Genomic DNA, 23,717 nt, shown 5'->3' with positions numbered 1-23,717 from the left:
GAATCGACTCTAAGCATAAAATTGGGCAAAGATGAGTTGTGTGAAATCACTTAGCATGCATATGGTCTTTAAAATTGGTTTAGAGCCTTTTCGTTGCAAATGCGCTTGTGTTTTGTTGTTTAGGGTTTTGCTCTTGTTGATATTTATAGCCCATGTTCTTAGGGATGGATAGCTTGTGAAGCTTCTCTAATAATGACTAGCCTTAATGATAGTCTGTTCCATATACAATATTTGATTGTCATGCCCAACGTCCAAGGGTTTAGAATGCATGCTCATGCGATTTACAATTCCCTCACTCTTCATGTTAACAAAATGTTTGAGAGATGTCAAATAGCATTATTATTATTATCATAAGAGATCAATAGATAAGGCGGATGGGATTACTTGTATAGCCCAACAAGGCATGCAATGAGGCTCGATAGGTCTTCATTTGATGCAATTTATCTTCTTACATTGATAGTCATAGAGGTTTTAAATTAAAATTCCTTTTATACTTATGAGCTTGTCATGCTAAAAAACATCTAAAGACCAAGGAAAAATTTGTGAGTAGCTTATTTATACTAGCTCCTTATGTTTTTCTACGTTTTACTCATTAAAAATTTCTATATTCAGTTATGTGGATCCAATACACAAATTTCATGCATAAGATTATATATGAAGTAAAAAAATTTGTTTGTATAATTTAAAGAGTCTTTTTGTTACGTAGATGTGTACACTACCCCAGTAATACATCACCCAAAAATCATAGTTGTTTATGTGTAGAATAATCAAAATTGCACTTGCGGCAAATTTTCATTTTTCATGTTAGAGATATAAACTACTAAAATAGACATTACTTTGAAAAATAAGAATTTTCAATAAAGAAGAGCTAATTTCTCAATTAGAACACAAAAAGAGCCTCTATCATTTTATTTACATGGCTTTTTGGTAACAAGTTTACATTCTTGATCGATTGTGGATGACAAAATTTCAAATGCAACTTGATTTATGATATTTGTGTAAAAGTGGATGTCGAAAATATATGTATAATCTTGATGTTGACCTTTAAATTCACTATGGGTCATAGCTTTGCACTAAGATTACATCAATTCTTTGATGCAAAGCTTTGAGATCCCAAAAAAACTCCCTTATGGATTTTTTTGCTTAGTGTAGTACGTATGAAACCAAACTTTTTAAGTTGATTCTTTTATTTTCACAATAATTATCCATTGCCAAACCTTTACAAAGTGAGAAATAGTTTTTTGTTAAAATTTTGTAAGCCTTTCTGAGTTTTTTGGGAAACCGACTTAAAATTTTCGGTGAAAATTTATTAATAATCAATCCCTTAGTATAGTGCTCATTTTGACACGGAAAAAAATCCTCAATTTTTATTGGCTCATAAGCTCTCTTTGATGAGACACTTCAAGAAGAGAACACAACATTTTGATGTCCAATTAGAAGAAGAAAAGGAAGAAGAGAATTTTAACGTCGTAGATCTATCTTACGAGAACTAGTCTAAAGAGTTTGGCGCATTTGGCACTATGGGAGGCCGCAAAAGCAAGCAATATGATTGTTACATATGAACAATTGTTCATTGGAATATTTCAGGTGAAATTTTGAGTGTGTCAAGAGAAACAGTGTCTCAATAGTTGTTTGTGTAGCATATGTGGTCATCATGGTCATGTCGCGTGATATTAGCTGTAGTTCATTCAGGAGAGCAAATCCATAAGGTTTCCAACAATTGTCTATAGCCTTTCCATTTTCTACCTCTTTTGTTCCTCTTCCAAAACCTCACTAATGATGAAAGAGATTGATTTGCGACATGTAGATATAGAACAGCCTTCGCTTTCTTTGTCGCCTCGTACCATAGGATGTTCTAATCTTTTTCCCCCCCATAGGTCGCTCATTTTTGGTAACCCAATCTACCTCCGATCTGCATGCGTAACAATTGAGTTTTGAATGGCTGTAGATTTCTCGATCATCTTTGTTTCATCACTTTGTAATTCGATTGGCGCCGTTTGAGAAGCATAATGACATCATCCTTCCTTCTAAGCTTTGCATCCTAGGTGTTCTACATATCCCTGCTCCCAATCTCACGACTCTTGTTCCATAACTCAATACATCTTGACTTCACACATTTTCCGCATTGGTTCAAGCTAGCCTCTTGCTTACAAGGAGAAGCAAATAAACAAGCCCTCTACCTCAGAAGCTAATAAGGCATGATTTGATAATCATAATGATTAACTTTTCCAATCATAATGCGTACGGCTCCAGGGTCGAACCTGTGCGAAGCTGGCTTATGAGCAACAGCAAGACGCAACTGTGAGATGCCTGCACAAGCTGCCCCAAATTGTGCTTGTGTCACCCTCAGAGTAATAGTAAGGGGCTATGCAGAGAGAGAGAGAGAGAGAGAGAGAGAGAGAGAGAGAAGATATTGCTTGCACATGCTTGTCTAATCTTGTTGAGCTTCACTTTTTTAGCTCATTCCCATTTGCTCAATGTTTGCAGCACCCACAATTATATTCAATAGATATTCCACAGTAAAAAATTGATGGCGCCTATGACACCAAGAGATTTACTGGCATTACCCTTTTGGAGCTTATTTATCTTCCGGGTCAACGAGGTCTAACACACTTGACATGTCACAAACTCCGTCCTACAAAATATCCAACTGTCATGACCAATATCAGGGACTTATTCTGCACAAAATAACTATCATGTACAGATGACAAACAGTGAGCAAGATGGCATTATGCACCTTAATAAATGACTGTTTTCCATTCAGTCATTGCCATTACCTGACTGTCTTCACTGTTCAGTACCCCAACATTTGCCGGCATTTTACATTGACTCATCACTGCTTGCTTTAACCATCTCTTTAGCCATTAGACAGTGCACCGTGGGTAATTCCCTTAGCCACATGCGCCCATGTGCCACACATTGCAAATGTTGAATCTAATAAAGAATCAACACCATTACTGTTGTGCTGCAGTTCAATATACATAGTATCAAAAATCCACGGCATTGTGATGGACATTGCACAAGCTCTGATCCATATGCTGGACCACACCTACACTTATTCATGTCAATAAATGAAGTATCAAAGTCCACAAGTGGCCAACTGTAATATACAAATTGATGTCAGATTATTAAAAAAAAGGGAAATATTACAAGCCATAGGTACCAAGTTGTAATACATGCATCCACTTCAATATTGATGTCCAATATTGAAATCAAGGAGAACAGAAAGTCAGAGGAAGCCAATGTTTTTTTTTCCTGCAATGCATTCCTCTCTGAAAATGAACACAGCTGCAGGCAGAATGGAGCATGTCTGTAATAAAAGCTAGAGAAAGCAGTCATCTCTGTTGATAAATTTAATTGGGGGCATGCCCCATGCACCAGATCCTGCAAAGATATCTGCCATTTGACTTTCGCAATCAGCTTCATATTGCCTAGACTCTGATGCATATCTTGCAAGTCTGTATGCCGTTTTTGGCATTCACAAGTCCACTGAACTACATTATTGTGTCTTGAGTCCACCTGATCGCATCTTTGATGCCATCTTTGTATAAAACCAGGCTATGATCTGATAGCAAGGACTTAGATAATACAATCTTCATGAATCTTGATTTTGGATTCAAGCCTTTGACGACACTATGTCTAACTGGAATAGGAGCTGGTGTATTAGAGCTGCTGTTTTCTTCAGTACTTCGGCTTGCAACTTCTCGACTGACACCCTCAGCAGCCGTCAATCTGTTCACCTCTATTGCCATGCTTGTTTCTAGTGGGCTACGCTTTATATGGTACAGAATACCTGGCACAAAAAGGCGCCCCCCCTCCATGAACTCTCTACTGGCGGCTGCACCACTAGTATCTGAATTTCCTGCCACAGCAGTGAATTAATTATGCAGGCTTTTCTCAATTCACCAGACATGTCAAAATAACAAAGTGCACAAACAATAAGACGAGATGATACACAACAACTTTTACGGTGAATTTGGGACAGGCCCTTCAATTCTATCAAGATTACTAGCTTCAATAATACCTGGTGTATTTAAATAAGAGCTGAGGGCTGATGCTCCGTATGAGATCCATTGTGTGAGATTCTGGGGTCGAGGACTGCCTACACCATAGGGTTGAAGGCTAGTTGTACTGTAAGGATTCCCTACATCAGGATAACCTGACGAACCAAGAGGACCATAGTGCCCAGGATAACCATAGGGCAAGGGAGGACCATGGACTCCTGGTGGCCCAGTATGCCCCGGTGGACCATAATGCCCGACAGTGCCATAATGCCCAGGTGGCCCACTAAAGTAGACTGGAGGCCCTTGTCGCCCTCTGGCTACACTGGCCCTAAATGACTCCATCATTGAAGCATAACTCAAGCTCTTAGCTTGCTGGAAGAAAGTCCCCCGGGCATAACCAAGAGCTTGCTCAACATTCCCTAGTGCAGCATTTGTACTGTTTACCAGGCCGAGCATTTTCTTGGCAACGCCACCATCCTCCAAAACATCCTCCCTTTTGAAAAAAATGCTGGAGTCAGAAAATATTCAGCATCAACAGAAACTGAGAATACAATTTGAGTCTACAAGTAAAACACAACTATAATCTTTGTTCAAACAATGAGGTGTTAGATATCAGCATCCAAAAAAGAAAAACACAATTACAAACCATGCTCCTGCCTACGACTTCATTGCAAATTGAACTAAACATTGGAGTCAAAAGCATGCACAAAATCCTTGCATGACATGAGGACAACACAGCCACCTCTTCAAGCTTCTTGGGAATCTGTTAAAATTCTGAGCACTACCCTTACAAGGGCTTTAGGACAACACAGCCACCTCTTTAAACTTCTTGGGCATCTGTTAAAATTCTAAACACTACCCTTACAAGGGCTTCATTCCCATTACTGTTTTTGGCAACCCTATAGGACATCTCCCACTTTGTTAGATAGGAACCTATAACCAGAATTCAAAAGACCCCAAACTTTGCTTCGTAAAATTGGATTTAAGGTTGCGAAAGGGAAGAAAACTTTTGCTTGTTGACCAGATTACTCGCAGACACAAACATCGATAGTTTACCAAAACCATGCCTATGCATTTTAATCCATGAGACTTTAAAGAGTTCTTTTCCACTCAGTGCAATAGAGAAGCACATCCACAGCCACCTTGACATGCTTCTACCACAGTCTAACATAAGTCATTAGCTTAGGACTAAGCATGGCACCTATGTGAGCCTCTAGCAAGACGTGCATGTCCAGGCCAGTCATAATTGCATACCCTCTCTTGCACAAGACAACATTTCATCACGCGGGCATTTTACTGCGTGAAACACCTCTTATAGGTCATTTATTAATAAGTGACTGTTCATTTATGAAACACCTCTTATAGGTCATTTATTAATAAGTGACTGTTCATTTACCCTTGTTGGAGTGTAGGTAGGGCAAATGGCTAAAGGAACTATAAAAGCAAGCATGGGCCGCCAGTAGAGGCAGATAAATGCAGACACACAAGGAGACAAGCACACGATCGGTAGCACCTCAAGAGCTCTAGCATTTTTCTTAGATTCAGCCGAGTGTTTTCAGCAGCAGAAGACCAGCGTTTTCAACCCATAAAACCTGCGTTTTCAGGTCAGCCCTAAACCTCGCAAGTACCCGCACCATCCGGTTGCAGATCCTCGCCGGGTTTCCCATCAGCACCCAGATCAGCCTAGCGTTTTCAGCCCAAAGCAGCCAACGCTTTGTAGATTCAGCCCACATCAACTAGCATTTTTACATTCCAACATTGCATGCATTGGCCATTGCAGATCCTCACCGCAATACCGCCACAAATTGCAGATCCACAAGAGAACATCTAGCGTTTTCAATTTCAATCTTGACGTCGTCGTCGTCGTCGACATCATCGTCGTCCGTCATGGTCATCGTCATCAAGTAGTATAGCATCTGACATCTGTACCCATTAGCATTAGCATCTCAGCATCCAGTCCTCTATGAGCATTTGTGCAAAAATAAAGAAAGTACTTGCTCTAGCACCAAAGCAAGGGAGGCCCTTGAGGATTGGGACCTGACATCCCTGTGTCGTCTCTTTCCTCTCTCTTGTCTCTCTCTTTCTTTCAGTTCACTTCAATCTTTCAAGTGTAGTAGAGTGTCCCTTGTGTTTGTACACAGTACTACATATGAGCTAAATCCCTAAATACTTCCGGTGCACCTAACATTCGGTCATTTTAAAATTCATCAATTCCTTGTCAAACCGATCGGAAAATCTAAGGTTTCAAATTCGTCAAATTTCAAAATCAGGGTGTCTCTAGTTCCTTCGATATCATGCGGATTGTTTCTCAAAGAGCTTACCCAATAAGTTACCTCCTAAGTAGCCAAAATATCATACCATTGACTTGATACTACGGCGTACTCCCACGAATTGACTACCGTATTAAGTGAGTAGAGCTCAACATGAAGAAATCATAAGCCACGTCAATGACTTAATAGAAGAGGGCCTGATCCAACCAAGCTCTTCACCTTTTGTTCACCAGAGCTACTTGAACAGAAGAAACATGGACCTTGGAGGATATATATATCGACTACACAACTCTTAATAAGAGTATCATCAAGAACGAGTTTCCAATGCCCATGATGGCTGATATACTTGATCCATTACAACATTCAACTTGTTTCAGTCGAATCCATCTTTAAAGTGGCTATCATCATATTAGGATCGCTCCTCAAGATGTATACAAGACCGCGTTCAAAACATCGATCGCACCAGTTTTTGGTGATGTCGTTTGGACTTGCTAAAGCTCCAGCAATGTTCAACACAATGATAGCCATGATGTTTTGCGAGCATAGACATATATGCAGATAGATTCTTTGATGATATCATCGCTTTCTCCTTGTTTGAAGAAGATCATAGAGAGCATCTAACATGAGCGTTCAAAGCGCTACAAGACCCTAGATTGATAATCAACGGAAAGAAGAGTGAGTTATTTATGGCAAAAGTACACTTCTCAAGACACATTGTTTTGTCATTTCCGCAAGGCTTTTGATACAATCCCACACGAGAGACCCTTCCAGCGCCTTCAGAGTCTTGGGGTACCAGCAGAGATGATTTGGGCACCATATATGCTCGAGAGGGTGACAGCTCGAGTCCGATGCCCAGGTGGTCTATCAGAGACCATTGCTAGCACCATTGGTGTTAAGCAAGGATGCCCACTCTCCCCGACACTCTTCGGGCAGACCCCCGACTACATATTGTGAGCAGGAGGAGAGAGGAGCGACTTGCAGGTACTCCAAACACATCATGTTATATGTTGATGATATCGTGTTGATTTCAGAGTCACCCGAGGGCTTGCAGCGCCATCTTGGGCCCTTGGACAATTTCTGCACACACAAGGGATTAGCTGTGAACCTTGGCAAAACCAAGGTTATGATCTTTCACACATCTAGTGCAGTGAGGAGCGTTGCCACCTTCACAGCATCAGGAGGACAGGTGATGTGGTCACCTCATACGTATACCTTGGAGTCACATTCACCAGCTTACCAGGACCCTTCACTATGAGGCAGGCAACTACTGATGACAAGCTGACCCGAGGATATGCAGCCCTGGACATGCTAGAGCGGAGATGCCACCAGGCACACTTTCAGGAGCCCCGCACGAAGGGGTGGCTCTTTGACACCCTAGTCACCCCGGCCTTGATGTACTCAGCGACAGTATGGGCACCTGGATTGATAGCTGACCAGTGGGCATAGACTGAGAGGCCACAGGTATGTATGATCTCACGCTTGTTCCGCAGCAAGCGGACAGTGCCACATGACATTATCAGAGCAAAGCTCGCCACACCACCTATGGTCGTAGAGGCACTATTCAAAACAGTCTGCTTCATCCAGAGGAAGAGAGAGCTACCCCAGACAGACTTACCCGTAGAGCATTTGAGGCAGCTATACAATTATCAGAGAGTGGGCATGAGAGAGCATGGTACGCACAGGTCAGAGCATGGTTTGAGGCACACGGCCTTGATATGGAGCGCTTACCACCCTTCCAGTACGACCCTGACTCACCCTATGTTCACCTCTCTCGCAACGAGAGGAACTTGGTTTTGAGGCAGGATCTTTGGCAGTTATACATCAGGCGAGTGTGGGAGTCACAGGACTTGGGGACGAGGATGTCATACTACAGATACCAGTTCCTCACTATATTGCCGAACAGTTTCATACAGAGACCACGCTGCATGGACACATACATGCCACATAGCTCACAAGTGGCGATTGGTCAGCTGAGGGTGGCATCACACAGGCTAGAGATTGAGACCGGGAGACATACTGGTGTTCCTAGGGAGGAGCGAGTCTGTAGAGCATGTACAAAGGAGGTGGAGAGTGAGGAGCATTTTGTATGTCGATGCAGGGCATATACTGAGATCAGAGGCAGATATGAGGCCTTATTCAGAGGACAGCCCACTCTCCAAGAGATCATGCCAACATAGAACCTCATGGCCAAAAAAAAAAAGAGTTGTTTTAGATAAGAAAACTAATACGTTAGCATAAGTATCATAAACAAAAGAAACCTTTCTATGGCCAGATGGCGAAACCAAAACTAAAAATTACAATATCAATTTTTTTCTGGACAAAAATAACCACAAAAAAAAAGTAGTTCCTCAAAAGTCTCAAAATGTGTTCCTTGAGTCTCTGAGGTTTCTTAGCCCATAATCTTACCATCTTAATTTCTTCCCCAGAAAAAGATCCTTCCATTAGTTAACAGAACTACCCATAGGGCTACAACCACCTCTACTAGAGAGGGCTACATCAAAAACAAGGGGAGACTCTCCCAGTGAGAAAACAAAATATGTACAATGGGGGCTAAATCACAAGATGGGAGGAGGAAAGAGCCACACAGGTGGACAGCAATGCCATCTGGGTGACCCCTGGACCATGGTGAAGAAAGGCCCTGGGCACCAGAGTCGCAGGAAAGCCTCTCTGCGCTCCTGCATGCGGTCAGAGCTGCCCCAGAGTCTCTCGTTAATCTTACCGTCTTAAGCTAGATTTCCATGCATCTCTCCATTGTGAGGACATTCTTCAAAGAACTTTTAGAACCTTTGGATGTTTGTTTGCATACGGTCAAGGGTCCCCAAACAAATCTTCCAAAGTTTCCAACATTTTTTTCTTTCTCGTTTCACCCTTTTCAGAGCTACTTCCTGCGATGTTCTATAAGGTTTTAAACTAGTGCCATCGCTCCTCTAGACTTTATCTACTCCTTTTCCTCTCTCCTGCACCACACAAAACATTTCGTGCATCATTTTCTTAGACTTCTAACAGCTTTCTCTCAGCTTCAACGCCCATTGACATTTTTGTCAGGTGCTTGCTTTGATGGTTCTTGTCATGTTCCAGGCAAGAAAGTCCAAAATTCTTACAAAAATACCACTTGTATCATAGAAAGCAAACAAAATTTTCTTGAAAGTGTGAATTGTCCATTTCTTTTGCTGCACTCGTTGGGTATCTGAGAAGCTTTCTGATCCGATGAGATTGCTAAATAAATATTGCAATACTCTTTCATTGCTTCCTGAAAATGTGGGATACATTTTAGGACCAATAGAAGATACCAGCAAGTTCCTGTAGAAGGCTGCTCAAAACCATAAACAGGTCCAGCAAGAATCATGGCTATATAAAAGTATACTCCACAAACTATACATCATATAGGATATTAATGTACCAGTTTGTCTGCAAGATTTCTGAGCGCAGGTCTTCCAAAGCTGCTACGCTAGCCCGAGCAACAATATCATCCTGCAGTACCACAAGAGATTTGAGAAGAGAACGTATAAACTGACATGTCTTCAATTGAAAATGGTCAGCTAGATTCGCTACCTAAGCAACCCATGTCCATAGATACCACATTTACAAAAAATTTGAAACAACCATTTTGTAATTAGGCATAGAGAACTCAGACAGTGAAAGCCTTTAACTTTCCATTTTCGAGGGCAATCTTGAAAACACATCCAGAGCCATACTCTGCTACTACAATTGATTCCTCAAGACTATACCACAAGTATGAACTTCAAAAAACGGTTCAAGTAAAGAGTTGAAGCACGTCATTATAGCATACCTGAAGAACAATATTCTTTATGAATGGAGCACCTTCACAAAGCTGCCTGTCAACACAGGGTGGGCAACCAAAACCCCAGCACTCAATCATAGAGCTAGATATTCCCAGCCTCAAGGAAATTCTTGTATTTCCAGAACCCACTGATTCGCGAAGAAGATACGAAAGCAAACATGCAGCCCCAGCACCTAAGGAATGACCTGTAAGAACCAACTTGTAGCCCTGTTTACGACAGCAATCCCATCAAAAACAGTAAAAGTCTAAGTCTGCGGAAGTGAAATTCTGAAATTCTAACTTGAAAACCAAAAATTACTTTCACATATCATGACTAATTGGCAACATGATCCTAATGCAAAGTGCAATTTCAGGAATTAAAGATATTTCAGCACACGTCCCCTTAAAGCCATTGCCTGTTGAGTGAGAGAAACTTGGACATCTAGTGCCTCTTCTAAAGACTACAAATGCCTCTTTTAAAGAAACTTGGCCCATTGGGTAGAGAAATCCTACACGACAAAAACAATGAGGACCATACTGCACCTTAAACTAGCTCAAAGAATTTCATTACCAGATTTTCACTCATTAAAATCTGGAGATTATCATTCTCATTTTCCAATATCCAACGAGCAGCAGACAATATACCAGAATGTGCATACCTGCAGAACGTCAACAATCAGAACATATGGAGATGAAACACAACAGCATAGATTCAATTGATCTTATATCGAGAAGCTGCTCAATCACAATTAGCAAAGAGGTTTAGATTTGACTACTTCACAATGTACATAAATCTCACAATGTACATATATCTGTGTGTGGTTGTGTGTGTCTATGTGTGTATATTTTGATTTATAATTTTCTGTAAATATATCACAGCTTCTCATATGTAGTAATCACTGCAACCTTTCTGTATAATGCACTAGAAATAGGCTTTGTCAACATCTTTGACAAATCATAGCTCCACGATAGACTCCATAGTGACCTTCCAGATGCCAAATTGATATCCAGAAATGAGCCAATATTTGAGGGCTAGACACAGAAACCACTACTGTTAAGAACCCTATCAACAACAGAAATTATAAACCTCTGAGATTTAAGACATCCAACCCTTCCTGTTTTGGCTCTTTATGCACTTACACGTTTAAAATGTTCAGTTTCTCCTCTTTTGTAACTAAGAGTGCTTATTATTAAAGCCTTGTTTACCTATTAGTTACACACTATTATTATCACGACAGTTTTTTTTTTTAAAAGCATTACCCTCCTTCAAATTTCTCGCTATGTGGCTGAAGATCAGTTAAAACATCCGTAGCAGCATAAGTTCCACGAATGCTCAACACGACGCACTTTTTGGCATCATCAATTGCAATACAGTACGCTGGTTTTAAAATCGCAGATGTATTTACATGTTTCTTTAATTGTTGTCCCTCAATCTGCACTTCCAACAAAAAAGAACTGCTAAATGATACAGCTAACTGAGATCTACAAGCAGTAAACATTATTCCGAATTTCCATTACATGTAAAAACTCGGTAATTGCCTTTTCATCAGCAAGGTAAGAGGCCCACGCCCAATCCAACCAATACAAAATTTCTTCCAGCTCCTGTCTGCAACAAAGGCATTTCAATAGCATTCCTATGCAAACAAACAAGAGGAAGATTGTATCTCCCCATAAGAATACAAATTTCCTAATATGGTACATGGTGACAACAGGAGACATACAGAAGAATACAGCAATCGGAAAGTTGTTCGGTCTCTATGGCTTTATTTTACACCACTTACTTCTTGAGGACAAATTAAGTATCAACTTACGTGCCAACTTCAAAATATAGAGATAACATTAGCCACTTTGGTTGAGCTACCATGTCCCTGAAGGTATTGACAGAATACTTGGAATACAACGTGTGTACGTTTAGCTTCTCACACATGAATTTAGCATCTAAAAACTACAGATAGCACAAAAAAGAAACAAAGAATGTTATATGCTAGCATACAGTGGTCTTCTACAAAAGCTCAGATCCATTGATTACCATCTCGTCTTTTGTCTTAATCCCATTGAAGAGGCACACCCAACAATATGTGCTGATTTGTTAATTTGTTGACGAGCACGTTTGAAGATCATTATTTTAGATCAAAAGAGTTTCTGAGTGGAAAGGAAGTTAGCATTCCCCTCCTGAAAGAGTAGTTATAAACATAAATCAGGCAGATACGTCAAGCATTGAATTACAAAATGAGATTCTAATCTCTGTAGGAATCAATGCAGACAGTCACATGTTTTAACTCTTTGCTTTCATGAGGAGGAAAATTCTTACAGGGACTGTGATCCACTTGAACCAATGCATTCTCATTGTGCTCCACCACTCATGATAGATGTTTACTTCACATACATACAAAAACAAATGTGTAAATATCATACTCACTTATCTGAAACCACAGAACCATCGATAGAATCAGATACACCCTCTAGAGCATGGCGTGTGGCTATCTTGTAAAGACCTAAGGTCAAATCAGAAATGTCCCAAGGGCTCATTCCTGAGACACAGTGCCTGATACTCCTTGCAACTGTAACAAGTGTGCCTTTTTGCACCACCTGATCACCAGCTGACGCAGTACTGTCAAAAACCTTGTCTCCTGCCAAGTAAGGAACAAAGAGATTCAGAAATCAACCTCGCTGATGCAAAACCTCTCATTGGATTTTGGTACTAATGTAACAAACACAGACAAAACGTATTCAAGAGAAATGTATGAGTTTCAGATGTACTGTACAAATGACATGCAAAAATTAAGCCCAGTCTGATAACCCCAGCATGATGTTCAAAAGGTAAGCTCAATGATTTGTTAAGATCTCAAACCATCCAAACATAATTTAGTGCCAAAAGCAACCAAGCAATGCATTCCATTATCATGCCTATCTGGCTATTTTTGCAGCCAATACACAGAGTGAACTGCTTTATATGCATCGTTCTTTTATTCTGCTCATCTCAAGGTAAGATCTACAAGGCCATTTATAGAGACATGTGGTCAATTTTTGCATTCAATATGAAGAGCAACCTGCTGGTTCTTTTTCAATATTCTTGCTCCTCTCAAGGATGAAGATCAAATGGCCACAAAGCTTTTATTCTTTTCAAATTACAGTCTACGATGAAGTATGTACAAAATCAAGCAAACAATCTGACAGGATGGCATCAGCAAAGCCCGTAACTTTCAGACGCAATTCAGTATCGCTTAGACGTATTGACAGAGAGCAAACAAACTTAAAAGATCGTCAACTTAAAACAGCACTGCAACCAAGCTGACAGCACTAGAACTCACTCCAAAACCGAGCACAACGCAATCAAGCTGCACCTCTCGCCCTTCTCTGCTTCATTATAGCAAACACTGCTACACATGATATAAGGAAGCGATCTAGGACCACTTACCAGAAACGTAGGCTGCAAGGGCGGGCTGGATGAGACGATCAGATACAGGTGCTTGAGGAAACGAATGAGGAGGAGGAGGAGGAGGAGGCGGGGAAGGCGCATGTTGCTGAGCTCGTCGAAACAGGAAAGCCATCAGCAGCAGAGAAATTCAAATCTAGGCGGTATGTAGCCTAGGCCTGGTATGTATTGTCAGCAGAGAGAAGAGAGAGGGACCTTGTGTAGCAAATGTGTAACTTGAATGCACCGCCAATGTAAACATTTTCTTGGAAAATATGCGTTAAATATTAGAAAGAGAAAAAGTTTACATGTTTACGAGCTCCATGTTCGTGACAAATAGAAGCTCGATCCGATGGAGAGGGGCTAATACATTTGAACACGCATAGGGTAAAACACCCAATAAAAAACCAGGTCCTGTAGAAGGACCCAGCAACCCCTAATTCAAGTAAAGAAAAGCCCCAATGCAAGGACAACAAAGCTTGAGTGTTGTCGTGGCTACGGCAAGCGGGATTATATCTTCACCCTTGGATCTTGAGTTCCATTTCCACCGGCGCGTCGGCTACTTACTCGCCTCGGGAGTGTCTCATTATTCGATCCCGATTTTGTTACACTGCAAAGTTTTCGTCGTGTCGTTCGTCACCTCTGCATCACCGCTCAAGCTACGGCTTTTACGGGTGGTAGATGCTGCTCTCACCAACGTGATGCGCCACTCAGAGATGAAAACAGTGCACTATGCAGGTCGCACGTTGTCAGGTCGCTTAGGTGGCTCTAAGTTGACAAAAAACAGATACAGATTTGTTTAATTGTGGTCTGCATGGACACTTGCGAACAATTGAACATAAGCATCAGACGCTTTATGGATACTAGTAAAACGGCGCTGCCTTTGGCGGCGGCATGGCCCCTCTTACCTTCAAGCCTCTTGCTCTTGAAATTTTTCTTAAAAACAAATCAAGGAAAATAATCTCTCTCTCTCTCTCTCTCTCTCTCTCTCTCTCTCTCTCTCTCTCTCTCTCTCTCTCTCTCTCTCTCTCTCGGATATAGGAGGCACAAATTACAGCCGCCCCAATAGTTGTTGTTGAGCCAAAGTTGTAGCCGACGCGGAGGGTCCATTACCTTGTCCTTGATTTCCCCTAGAGAAATTCAAGCTTTGGTTGCAAGTGGACCTTTGACACATGCATTTACACGAAAATGTGAATCTATATATGCGTGTGCACAGACAAACACACATAGATCACCTTGAAATCACATCAAGTTGTTGGCCTTTTAATTTCTTGAGAAGATTTTGTTTGTCCGCTCCATGCTCTTCTTCCACTAAAAGAATCACTGCAGCTTGACATGCACCCATCTGTGCGCGCGCACACACACACACAGACTATCCTTAGTTTTTGATGATAGAGAAGGTACACATAGCACACTTCACTATGGATACAGATTGCAAGCAATGATTCAATTATTGGATCAATGCAAGCAAGGTCCATGTCCTCACTGTAATGGCACATAACATGAAGACCAACCAAATGTGGTTTTGCAGTACTATGTGGTTGTTGTCGATGTCCCTTACAATAGCACGTGGCAATTGTCCATTGCATGGAATAAGGTTGCAAAATGATCCAAGCACCGGGTATTGCAAGTGTGTAAGGACTACATGTAGTTTAGGAGTTGAGGGATGGACCTTGCTCCCTCTCACCTCTCTGTTTCCATCGATGGGTTGTGTACCCCTGGATAGAAATCTTGTCGAGAACCTACTGCGATCTTTCCCTCCATGTTTGCTTGTGTAGTGGATATTACAGCTTTCTTAGGGATCCGCTGCTAATTACATTTGGAGAGATACCCTCGCTTGGCATTCGCCAAAAATAGCCCAGAGCTACTTGGCCAAGTTGGGCATATCCTATAACCAATGCATTCCAAGAGACAACATCCTAGATAGGAAGCTCCTCAAGCACTTTTTGTGTTTTACAAAGCACACCGTATTTGGCATACATATCGACCAAGGCACTGCGCTCTTCCCCTCCATGTTCACTTGTGTAGTGGATATTACTACTTTCTTGGCACTGCTTTGTTGATTGCATTTGGAGAGACACCCTCACTTGGCTTCCACCAAAAACAACCCAGAGCTTCTTGGCCAATGACTTCTTGCGCTCTTCCCCTCCATGTTTGCATATCTAGTGGATATTGTTGCTTTCTTGGGACTGCTTTATTGATTGCATCTAGAGAGACACCCTCACTTGGCATCCACCAAAAAATAGCCCAATAGCCCATAGCTTCTTGGCCAAGTTGGGCATATCCCACAGCCAGTGCATTCCAAGAGACAACATCCCGAATAGGAAGCTCCTCAAGCACTTTTTGTGCTTTATCGAAAGTGCACCACATTTGGCATACATGTGGACCAAGGCAATGTGCTCTTCCTCTCCATGTTTGCTTGTGTAGTGATATTGCTGCTCTGCTGATTGCATCTAGAAAGACACCCTCCGTTGGTATTCCAAGAGACAACATCCCAAACAGGAAGCTCCTCAAGCACTTTTTGTGCTTTATGAAGTCGACCATATTTGACATATTTGGCATACATGTCAACCAAGTCAATGCCAAGCATGATATTTTCTCTCAACCCCTGCCTAACAATATCATTGTGAAAATTTTCCCCATATCAACATCAAATGCCGTCTCTCTGCATCTCCTGAAAATAGCGTCGAGCTTCCTAACCTTGACCATGTTCGACATAATCAATGCTCTCCATGAGACAACATTGCAGATAGGAAGCAGAATACACAATTGGCGGTCCTAGGGTCAGCTTGCAGCCGAGTCAAAGCACACATTGGGCATCATTGAAAAAGAGCCCTCGGAACGGCAATATGCACCAACGAACGGGCGTTGGGTATCGGCCACTTGCGTGCGACCTCCTCTATTTTTAGATCCATGACTTGCTCGATGTAAGAGCCTCACATATTCCAAAGGTTAGAGCAGCTCAATAGAATGTTTGGGAAAATGATTTTTCCCGAACACTAGGTCGCAGGTTATAGCAGCTCAATAGAACACGTGTAGCCATAGCCGCAGTGAGAGTGACATATAATAAGCAGCGGCGGAGTCTGAAAGGGTATATTTGGAAAAATGATTTTTCCCGCACACTGGTTCGCATGCTATAGCAACTCAATAGAACACGTGTAGCCATAGCCACACTGAGAGTGACATTAATAAGCAGCGGCATAGTCTGAAAGGGTATGTGCAATTTATATGACTGGAACCAATATTGAAGAGAGAGAGAGAGAGAGAGAGAGAGAGAATCACCTAATTTTCTAAAATTTTCTCTTGGAAATGTATGTTTGGTAAAATGAAATTTCCCGAACAGCTCGTCACCATGCCGGTTAAGGAGGTCATGAAGATGTGTCTCAGCTTCATATCATGCAGCGGCGCAGCCTGAAAGGGTGCGTGCAGTTATGGCTGGAACCAAATTCCAATTATATTAGAGAGAGAGAGAGAGAGAGAGAGAGAGAGAGAATCGCCTGCAGTCACCTCTGATCACCATGCCGGCGTGCAGACTGAGGAGGCCATGAAGACCCATCCATTCATATCGTTGTCCACTTGGACTTGGAGAGAGAATTGGTGGCCAGTGGGAGGTGGCTCGCAGGCCCGTACGTGTTGAGGGCAGCCCAAGTTGGAGTTAGTCAAGCGGAACGGAGGACCCGCAACCCGAAACTGGTAGCCTGTAGGACTCAGGACTGGAGCACACCTCTCTCTCTCTATCTATCTATATATATATGTATATATATATATCTGTGTGTGTGTGTGTGTATCCCTGTGCCACCGGGCGTCTTCAGAATGCACTTGACGAAGCAAGGAGAAGCTGCCATGTGGCAGGGGGGACCGGAATCCCTCCCCCTTTTATACTAGTATAGATAATATCAACTTCAACCAGCTACTTCCATCGACTTGCTTTCCCAATCATAAGCGCAAGCTTCAAAAAACATCCATGTGCTCCGCCAACTCCTCATTGCATCTCTTTTCTTCGGCTTTGATGTTCCTCTCAAGGTGGTGGAGACGTACAATGGTCTAGTTGCAAAGGTTGCTTTTTATCTCAGAAGCCTGCAACACCACAATAGAAAACCAATCGTTGCCTATTGGTTGTTTCTTGGTAAATATTTTATTACATCTTTTGATCCAAATGTGCCATAAGTATTCAGCACGCACAACATCCCAAAGAGTAGTAGGGAATTCCATAAAATCTGCCAAACGAATAAGTTGCCACATCAACTCAGAGCATTTAATACTTGTAACATGATTCAAAATTTGTATCTCCTATTTATAAATAAGTTAAAAATATATTTTTTTGCAGAGTTGCATTGCTAGCAAATGCCATTACTTAAACCCGACTTTGGAGCCAATGATTTCATGCTTTCACCTCCATTGCCTTTTGTCCGTATTAAGCCCCAACTTATTTCTCTTTTCTATGTGTATGCAAACAATCTTTGGTATGTAGCATGTGTGGAGAATGAGCCAAAGAAGAGAATATTGTTTTGGAATTAGAGGTTTGACCCATAGCATAGTGAATTCCACCTCCCTTTCCTTCTATCCTTATTAAGCCATGTCGCTTGTTGAGCTCATGTGCAAAGAAACTATTATGGGTAGTTATAGTCAAGGAGTTTTGGTTAGAGGGAGCCCGCGTGGTTATTGAAGTCATTGTTGTTACCATATACATGTGGTAGTGATGTGTGTGAACGCACTTAGGACAATCTGGGTATTTTTCCCCTCACTAGGAGGCATTTTCCACCGTGCATTGTATATAAACCCATCACTCTAGGGCTATCTTATCTTTTCCATTGCACACTAAGTAATATACTCTTTGTCGTGTGCCTTGAGCTTCCTTCGTCTTCTCCAAGCTATGTGTGTTTCCTTGCAACCCTAATTCCAACAATTGGTGTCAGCGTATGTTGCGTCCTCCCGAGCTTAGTCACCAGCAGCTCTAACACACGCTTGCTCACTTTCTCCAATTTTTGTGAGCTTTGGCGAGCGTTAGCAGGTCGACAAATACTTTGGGCAAGGTCGCAGAGCTCGGTCTGCTCAAAATTTTCATTTGGACTCATTCAGACCTCCGTTTCTACTATTGACGCATGCTACTTCATCATTTTGTGCACGTTTTCTGTCAGTGCCATTTTCTGCATAGCAGGTCCCTTAGAGTCTTCTACAACTTGTGCTACATATCACGTGTTGTTCCCGCTTTGTTTCTCCTCTTTTTGTGCAGTTTTCACATTAGGTTCAGGCACTTGCCATGGCTGACAACAACATAGATGTGTTCAAGATGTTTGATGCTAGTGAGGACAGACTGGAAGGGGACGATTACCCTATGTGGGCTTACGTGATGCAACATGTCCTTGTGTCAAAGGGCATTTGGAACATTGTGCAAGGCATTTGATGTACCTCCTGGTTCTATGGATATAAGTGATGTTGAGGATGCTTCAAGAATTGTTGTTGTTATAATTGTTTTGCCTACGGCTAAGCAAGCTCATTGGGATGTAAGAGATGCGCATGCTCATGCATTGATCGCATTGTCTGTGAAGAGCACTATTACTCCTCACATTCGCTCAACAAAATCTACAAAACAATTGGGATATTCTGGCTAGTCTTTATGCAAGTCGCAATGAGGCAAAAATTGCATTGCTACGTAAAGAGCTGGAGTCGAAGATTATGCACGAGGAAGATGAAATGGATATTTTCCTTGGTGGTGTCAAGGATATAAATGAACAACTTATTTCTGCAGGTGATCATATCTGACGGTTCCCTTATGCATACTATTCTTGATGCTTTGTCATATTCTTACCAGACTTTTGCTAGTACTTGGAGACTTATGACCCAAGGAAATCCTAAAGTTGTCAAGTTTGATGCATTATGCACATTGCTGCTGCAAGGTAGGCTAAACAGTGTGTAGTTGAATAGGCTTTTATTGATGCTCAAAGAAAAGGTGGTAACAGCAATGTAACCACTTCTCATGGTTCTTCTGTGAGTGGAAATCTTATGTTCCTAATGCTTCTATTGGCAGCACAAAATATTGGTGATAAGGGCAAAAATAAGATGTGTTGCCATTATTATAAAGCCAATGATCACTTGATCAAGCAATGTCCAAAACTGAAGGCAAAAGAGGCTAAGAAGAAAGAGGCTAGATCAACTACATGGTCCAATACAAGTGCAGTTATTGTAAAGTCTTCTGTGAAAGGAGATCGTGATGTTGATGTAGATGCAAAGTGGGCTTTAAGTGCAGAGTATACTTATGATCATGTTTTCCATGATGCATGTATGTTAGTTGCTGCAGATTCACATGTGTGGTATTAAGCACATTACCTCACATCGTGATTTATTTACCTCTCTTAAGTCTGTCCCATGTGGGAATACTGTCACTTGTGCCAACAATGCCTCTTATCGATTTAGGGAGTTGGAAAGATTGTGCTTACTGCTGCAAATGGAAGCTCTTTCACACTTGTTGATGCATTGTATGTACCTGGGATCCATAAGAATATTTTGTCTATATCTACACTTGCTAGACTTGGACTTGTGGTCAAATTTATGGATGACAAACGTACAATACATGATCTCAATTTCGGTGATGAAATTATTGCATCTAACATTTTATGCCGTGGACTGTATAAGCTCACTTTGTATGACAAGTGCAGGCATAATTTTGCAAATGCAATTGTGGATTCTAAGGCTATTTCAGATGCAAAACTTTGGCATGCACGTTTTGGGCATCTGAATTTGGCCAGTTTGCTGCATTTGCAAAAATCTGATATGGTTGCTTCTTTGCCGCCTCTTGAAGCACATGGTAAACATGTTTGTGAAGGCTATGTTTTGGGTAAGATGCAGCGTCCAGAGTTTCACACGGATGGTTTAGTTAGGGCTACATGCAAGTTGCAGCTTGTGCATAGTGATATTTGTGGGGCCATGCAAACTCCTTCCTTGGGCAATTACATGTACTTTGTGACTTTCATTGATGATTACTCAAGGCATGCATGGGTATATCCGCTTAAAGCTAATTCTGAAGTGTTTATGTGCTTCAAACAATATCTAGCTATGACTAAAAATGTCTCAAAAGGTACTATGGGCACGCACCCTCCATTTCGATCAAGGGGGAGTATATGTCTTTGGCTAGTCGTGGGATAAAACACTATGTACAATGCCGTATACACCTCATCAAAATTGTGTAGTTGAGAGGAGGAATAGATCACTTGGGGAAATGGCACGATATATGGTCAAAAGTCAAGCTTTGTCGCATTCATTTTGGCTTAAGGCCATCATGTTTCCACTTATGTACTTAACAGGTGTCCCATGGAAGCTTTGCACTCTATGACTCCATATGAAGCATGGCATGATAGAAAGCCTTCTATTGAGCACATGCGTGTTTTTGTTGTTTGGCATATGCTTTGGTGACACAAACGCAACGCAGAAAATTGGATGATAAGGTTGTCAAATGTATTTTTGTTGGCTATAGTGTTGAAAGCAAAGGTTACAGGTTGTACCATCCACAAACAAAGCGTATTTAGCAAACCCCTACTCAAGTCCTTGTTCCTGACAGTCCGAACGTTGCCTTAGAGGACAAATGTCCACCAATCCTCCAGTCATTCAAGGCAGTGGGCACACACATACATATAGGCTCATTTGAAATAAAATACATTAGTTTCTAAGGCAAAGGCAAGGTGATGAGCATAAAGGGTAACAAGGTGGCAAAGGGAAGCCATTATGGGGAATACGTGAAGAGAGTCCTCCTCCTACCCTTGTCGCCTTGTCCCTCATAGCCTTGATATCCCTTCACCCCCAACACCTCCCCTTCCCCCTTCTCCCGTTGCTCGCATCTCCTTCTTCCATCGTTTGACCAAAGCGCCGTCAAGCATGTCATCATTCTCAAACAACCCTCAACTAGCAATGTCCTTGAGAGTTCTCTCATTGATGTCATCATCTTGCATACTGCCATAGGCCTTCCATGTGAAATCTTACGTGAGGGCATCTAGAGAAAGGACCTTCCTTCACATCTACTTCTACCATATCTGTGGATTTGCCTCTACTTACGAAATACTTATCAACCACAAAGAGAGAGAGAGAGAGAGAGAGAGAGAGAGAGAGAGAGAGAGAGAGAGAGAGAGAGAGAGAGAGAGAGAGAGAGAGAGAGAGAGAGAGAATAAGAATTTACGTAATGGCTGCCATGCAAAGGTGGCTGATTTTTACGAATGCCGGACAATATGAGGGAGAGGAGACAATATGTTTGGACATGATAGTGGAAGGTTACCAATCGAATGCAATAAAGGGGATCCCGGTGGACTTCCAATCACCAATACCATGTCCATCAACTTATGTATATAGAGGTAGCTTTGAGCAAGTGTTTTGATTGGAACAAATTAACGTACAACTTGTCATTTGTGAAGGGGATTGGGGAGCACCACAGACGAAGAGTGAGAGAGAGAGAGAAGGAGAGACACGACACACAGATATGGGTGGGGAGACTCAAAGAGTGAGTAGCCCCCTATACACTTATGCTATGTATAAGGTATAGAAGTCAGTGGGCGCCCAGACTCTGGGCGGTCGGGCAAGGCACAGACACCTATACCCCAACAACCTCCCACTTAAAGGCGACTGTGCCTTTAAGCAAGAGAACCTAGTCTAAAGACTACAAAAGGTGAGAGAAAACCGCTCTCAACCGATGCCCATTGGCTGGCTGTGATCGTGTGCATCCGGCTGTCCTGCTCCTGTGTAAGTCCATACACCACCAGACGTACCACACACGTACTGCAAGTATGTACGCAATACCTGCATATCTCCCTCGTGCACTATGCCATCATCAGTCAACAAACGACTGACAACCCCAACTGCAAATGCTCCCACTACAGCTGCGATATCCGGTCTCAAGATCAACATCTCATACATGAGACCACCGAATGCCGATGCAATCTAGCGGGCCCTGCTAGCTCTACGGAGCATGCATCAACATATATATCCCTGGCAATAGGCATCTCTGACTGACAAGGCGTGTCAGCCACATGCATCTCCTGACTGTCCACAAAAGACGCATCAACCTGTCGTGCAACCTCAGAGCAAACCAGCTGCTTTAGGTGTCTGCAGGAAGACATATCCTGCACAACTATATCCCCATGCTCACTTTCGAGCATAGAAAGGAATGATTGCATAATCGCTGAAGTCTTAGCCTCCTCTGCAATCATCCACTGCAAACATGACCACTCAATCTGTTGTGACTCACTAGAGCTCTCATGCTCTAACTCCGTATGCAAAGACTCTTGCACAACGTCCTCCTGTTGTGACTCACTAGAGCAAGACCGCTCTACCTGTCTATCCTGCATAGAAGTATCTCGCACAACTGACTCTCTGCTTTGCTCAGTCACTAGCAAAGCATGCATGTCTGACTCTGTCACCTCTCTATGTGACTGCTCAAGTCGTGCCCTAACTGTGTGCACAACGAGCTCACTACTCTGCACTCCATGCAAAGTACTCTGCAACCCATGAGCAAAAGAGACTCGCTTGCTCTCTCGCTCTCTACCTGGTTGCATGATCACAGAGACACTCTCCCATGATCCACATGCAATGGGTAACCTGTACCACTCCTGGCACCTCTCGCAATCACTAGCGAACCCAAATGCATCACAAAATCTCGCTCTCGTAGCGAAATCTGACATCCACAATCTCTAAGCTGACCAATCGAGATCAAACTCACTGTCAAATCTGGTACATAGCGCACATGTCGTAATAAGTAAGATGCACCACTCGGTAATGACAGTCTCACATCTCCTGCACCTGCTATCGCATGCACCGATCCATCGGTCAAACGTACACTGCCAAGCATCCCGCTAGAATAGCTACAAAACCATGCACGATGCGGCGTGACATGAAACATAGCATCTGCGTCTAGCACCCACTGCGAAGGGAGTGCACTATCCACATGTATAGCATCTCGTGCATAGCTCGAGGTAAAAGTGACATCCCCGTCACTAGTATACTCCGACACTACATGTGCCTCAACTGTCAAAGCAACTGAGTCCATGGCATCATTACATACATCTCTGAGACTGCCATGTCTCCTACGATGTCGCATACGACGAAAACAACGCTGTCTAACGTGTCCAGAATGACCACAATACCAACATGTCACCTGTCGGCGTGCTCGTGAATGTACATGTCTCACACGAGTCCGTGATGACTCAGATCTATCATACATATCATGTAATCTGCGCCAAAGTGCTCTCGAAGTAGTCTCATACATA

General features: G+C 42.3%; 1 protein-coding gene and 1 pseudogene across 4 annotated transcripts; one reads left to right on the top strand and one right to left on the bottom strand.

Moving 5' to 3' along the window:
- Window positions 1-3,022: 3,022 nt before the first annotated feature.
- On the bottom strand, window positions 3,023-13,752 carry LOC147425863 (uncharacterized). Of its 4 annotated transcripts, none has more exons than XM_086497941.1 (9): window positions 13,474-13,751; window positions 12,475-12,685; window positions 11,574-11,661; window positions 11,316-11,488; window positions 10,627-10,714; window positions 10,065-10,283; window positions 9,675-9,745; window positions 4,025-4,512; window positions 3,023-3,853 (listed from the first exon to the last, which is right to left on the bottom strand). In XM_086497941.1, the coding sequence occupies exons 1-9, from the start codon at window positions 13,604-13,606 to the stop codon at window positions 3,495-3,497; spliced, it is 1,830 nt and encodes a 609-aa protein (XP_086354067.1). In that variant the 5' UTR covers window positions 13,607-13,751; the 3' UTR covers window positions 3,023-3,494. The 4 variants fall into 4 exon arrangements, with proteins under 4 accessions (XP_086354067.1, XP_086354066.1, XP_086354068.1 ...); XM_086497940.1 differs by having other exon boundaries at window positions 3,023-3,862; window positions 13,474-13,748; XM_086497942.1 differs by having other exon boundaries at window positions 3,023-3,862; window positions 4,025-4,497; window positions 13,474-13,746.
- LOC147425864 (uncharacterized) lies at window positions 4,519-9,668 on the top strand (annotated as a pseudogene).
- Window positions 13,753-23,717: the final 9,965 nt, after the last annotated feature.

Source organism: Adiantum capillus-veneris, chromosome 24 (genome assembly GCF_014529385.1).
Source record: "Adiantum capillus-veneris isolate H3 chromosome 24, ASM1452938v2, whole genome shotgun sequence".
Taxonomy (NCBI): Eukaryota; Viridiplantae; Streptophyta; class Polypodiopsida; order Polypodiales; family Pteridaceae; genus Adiantum; species Adiantum capillus-veneris.
This window is presented reverse-complemented; position numbering and strand designations above follow the sequence as displayed.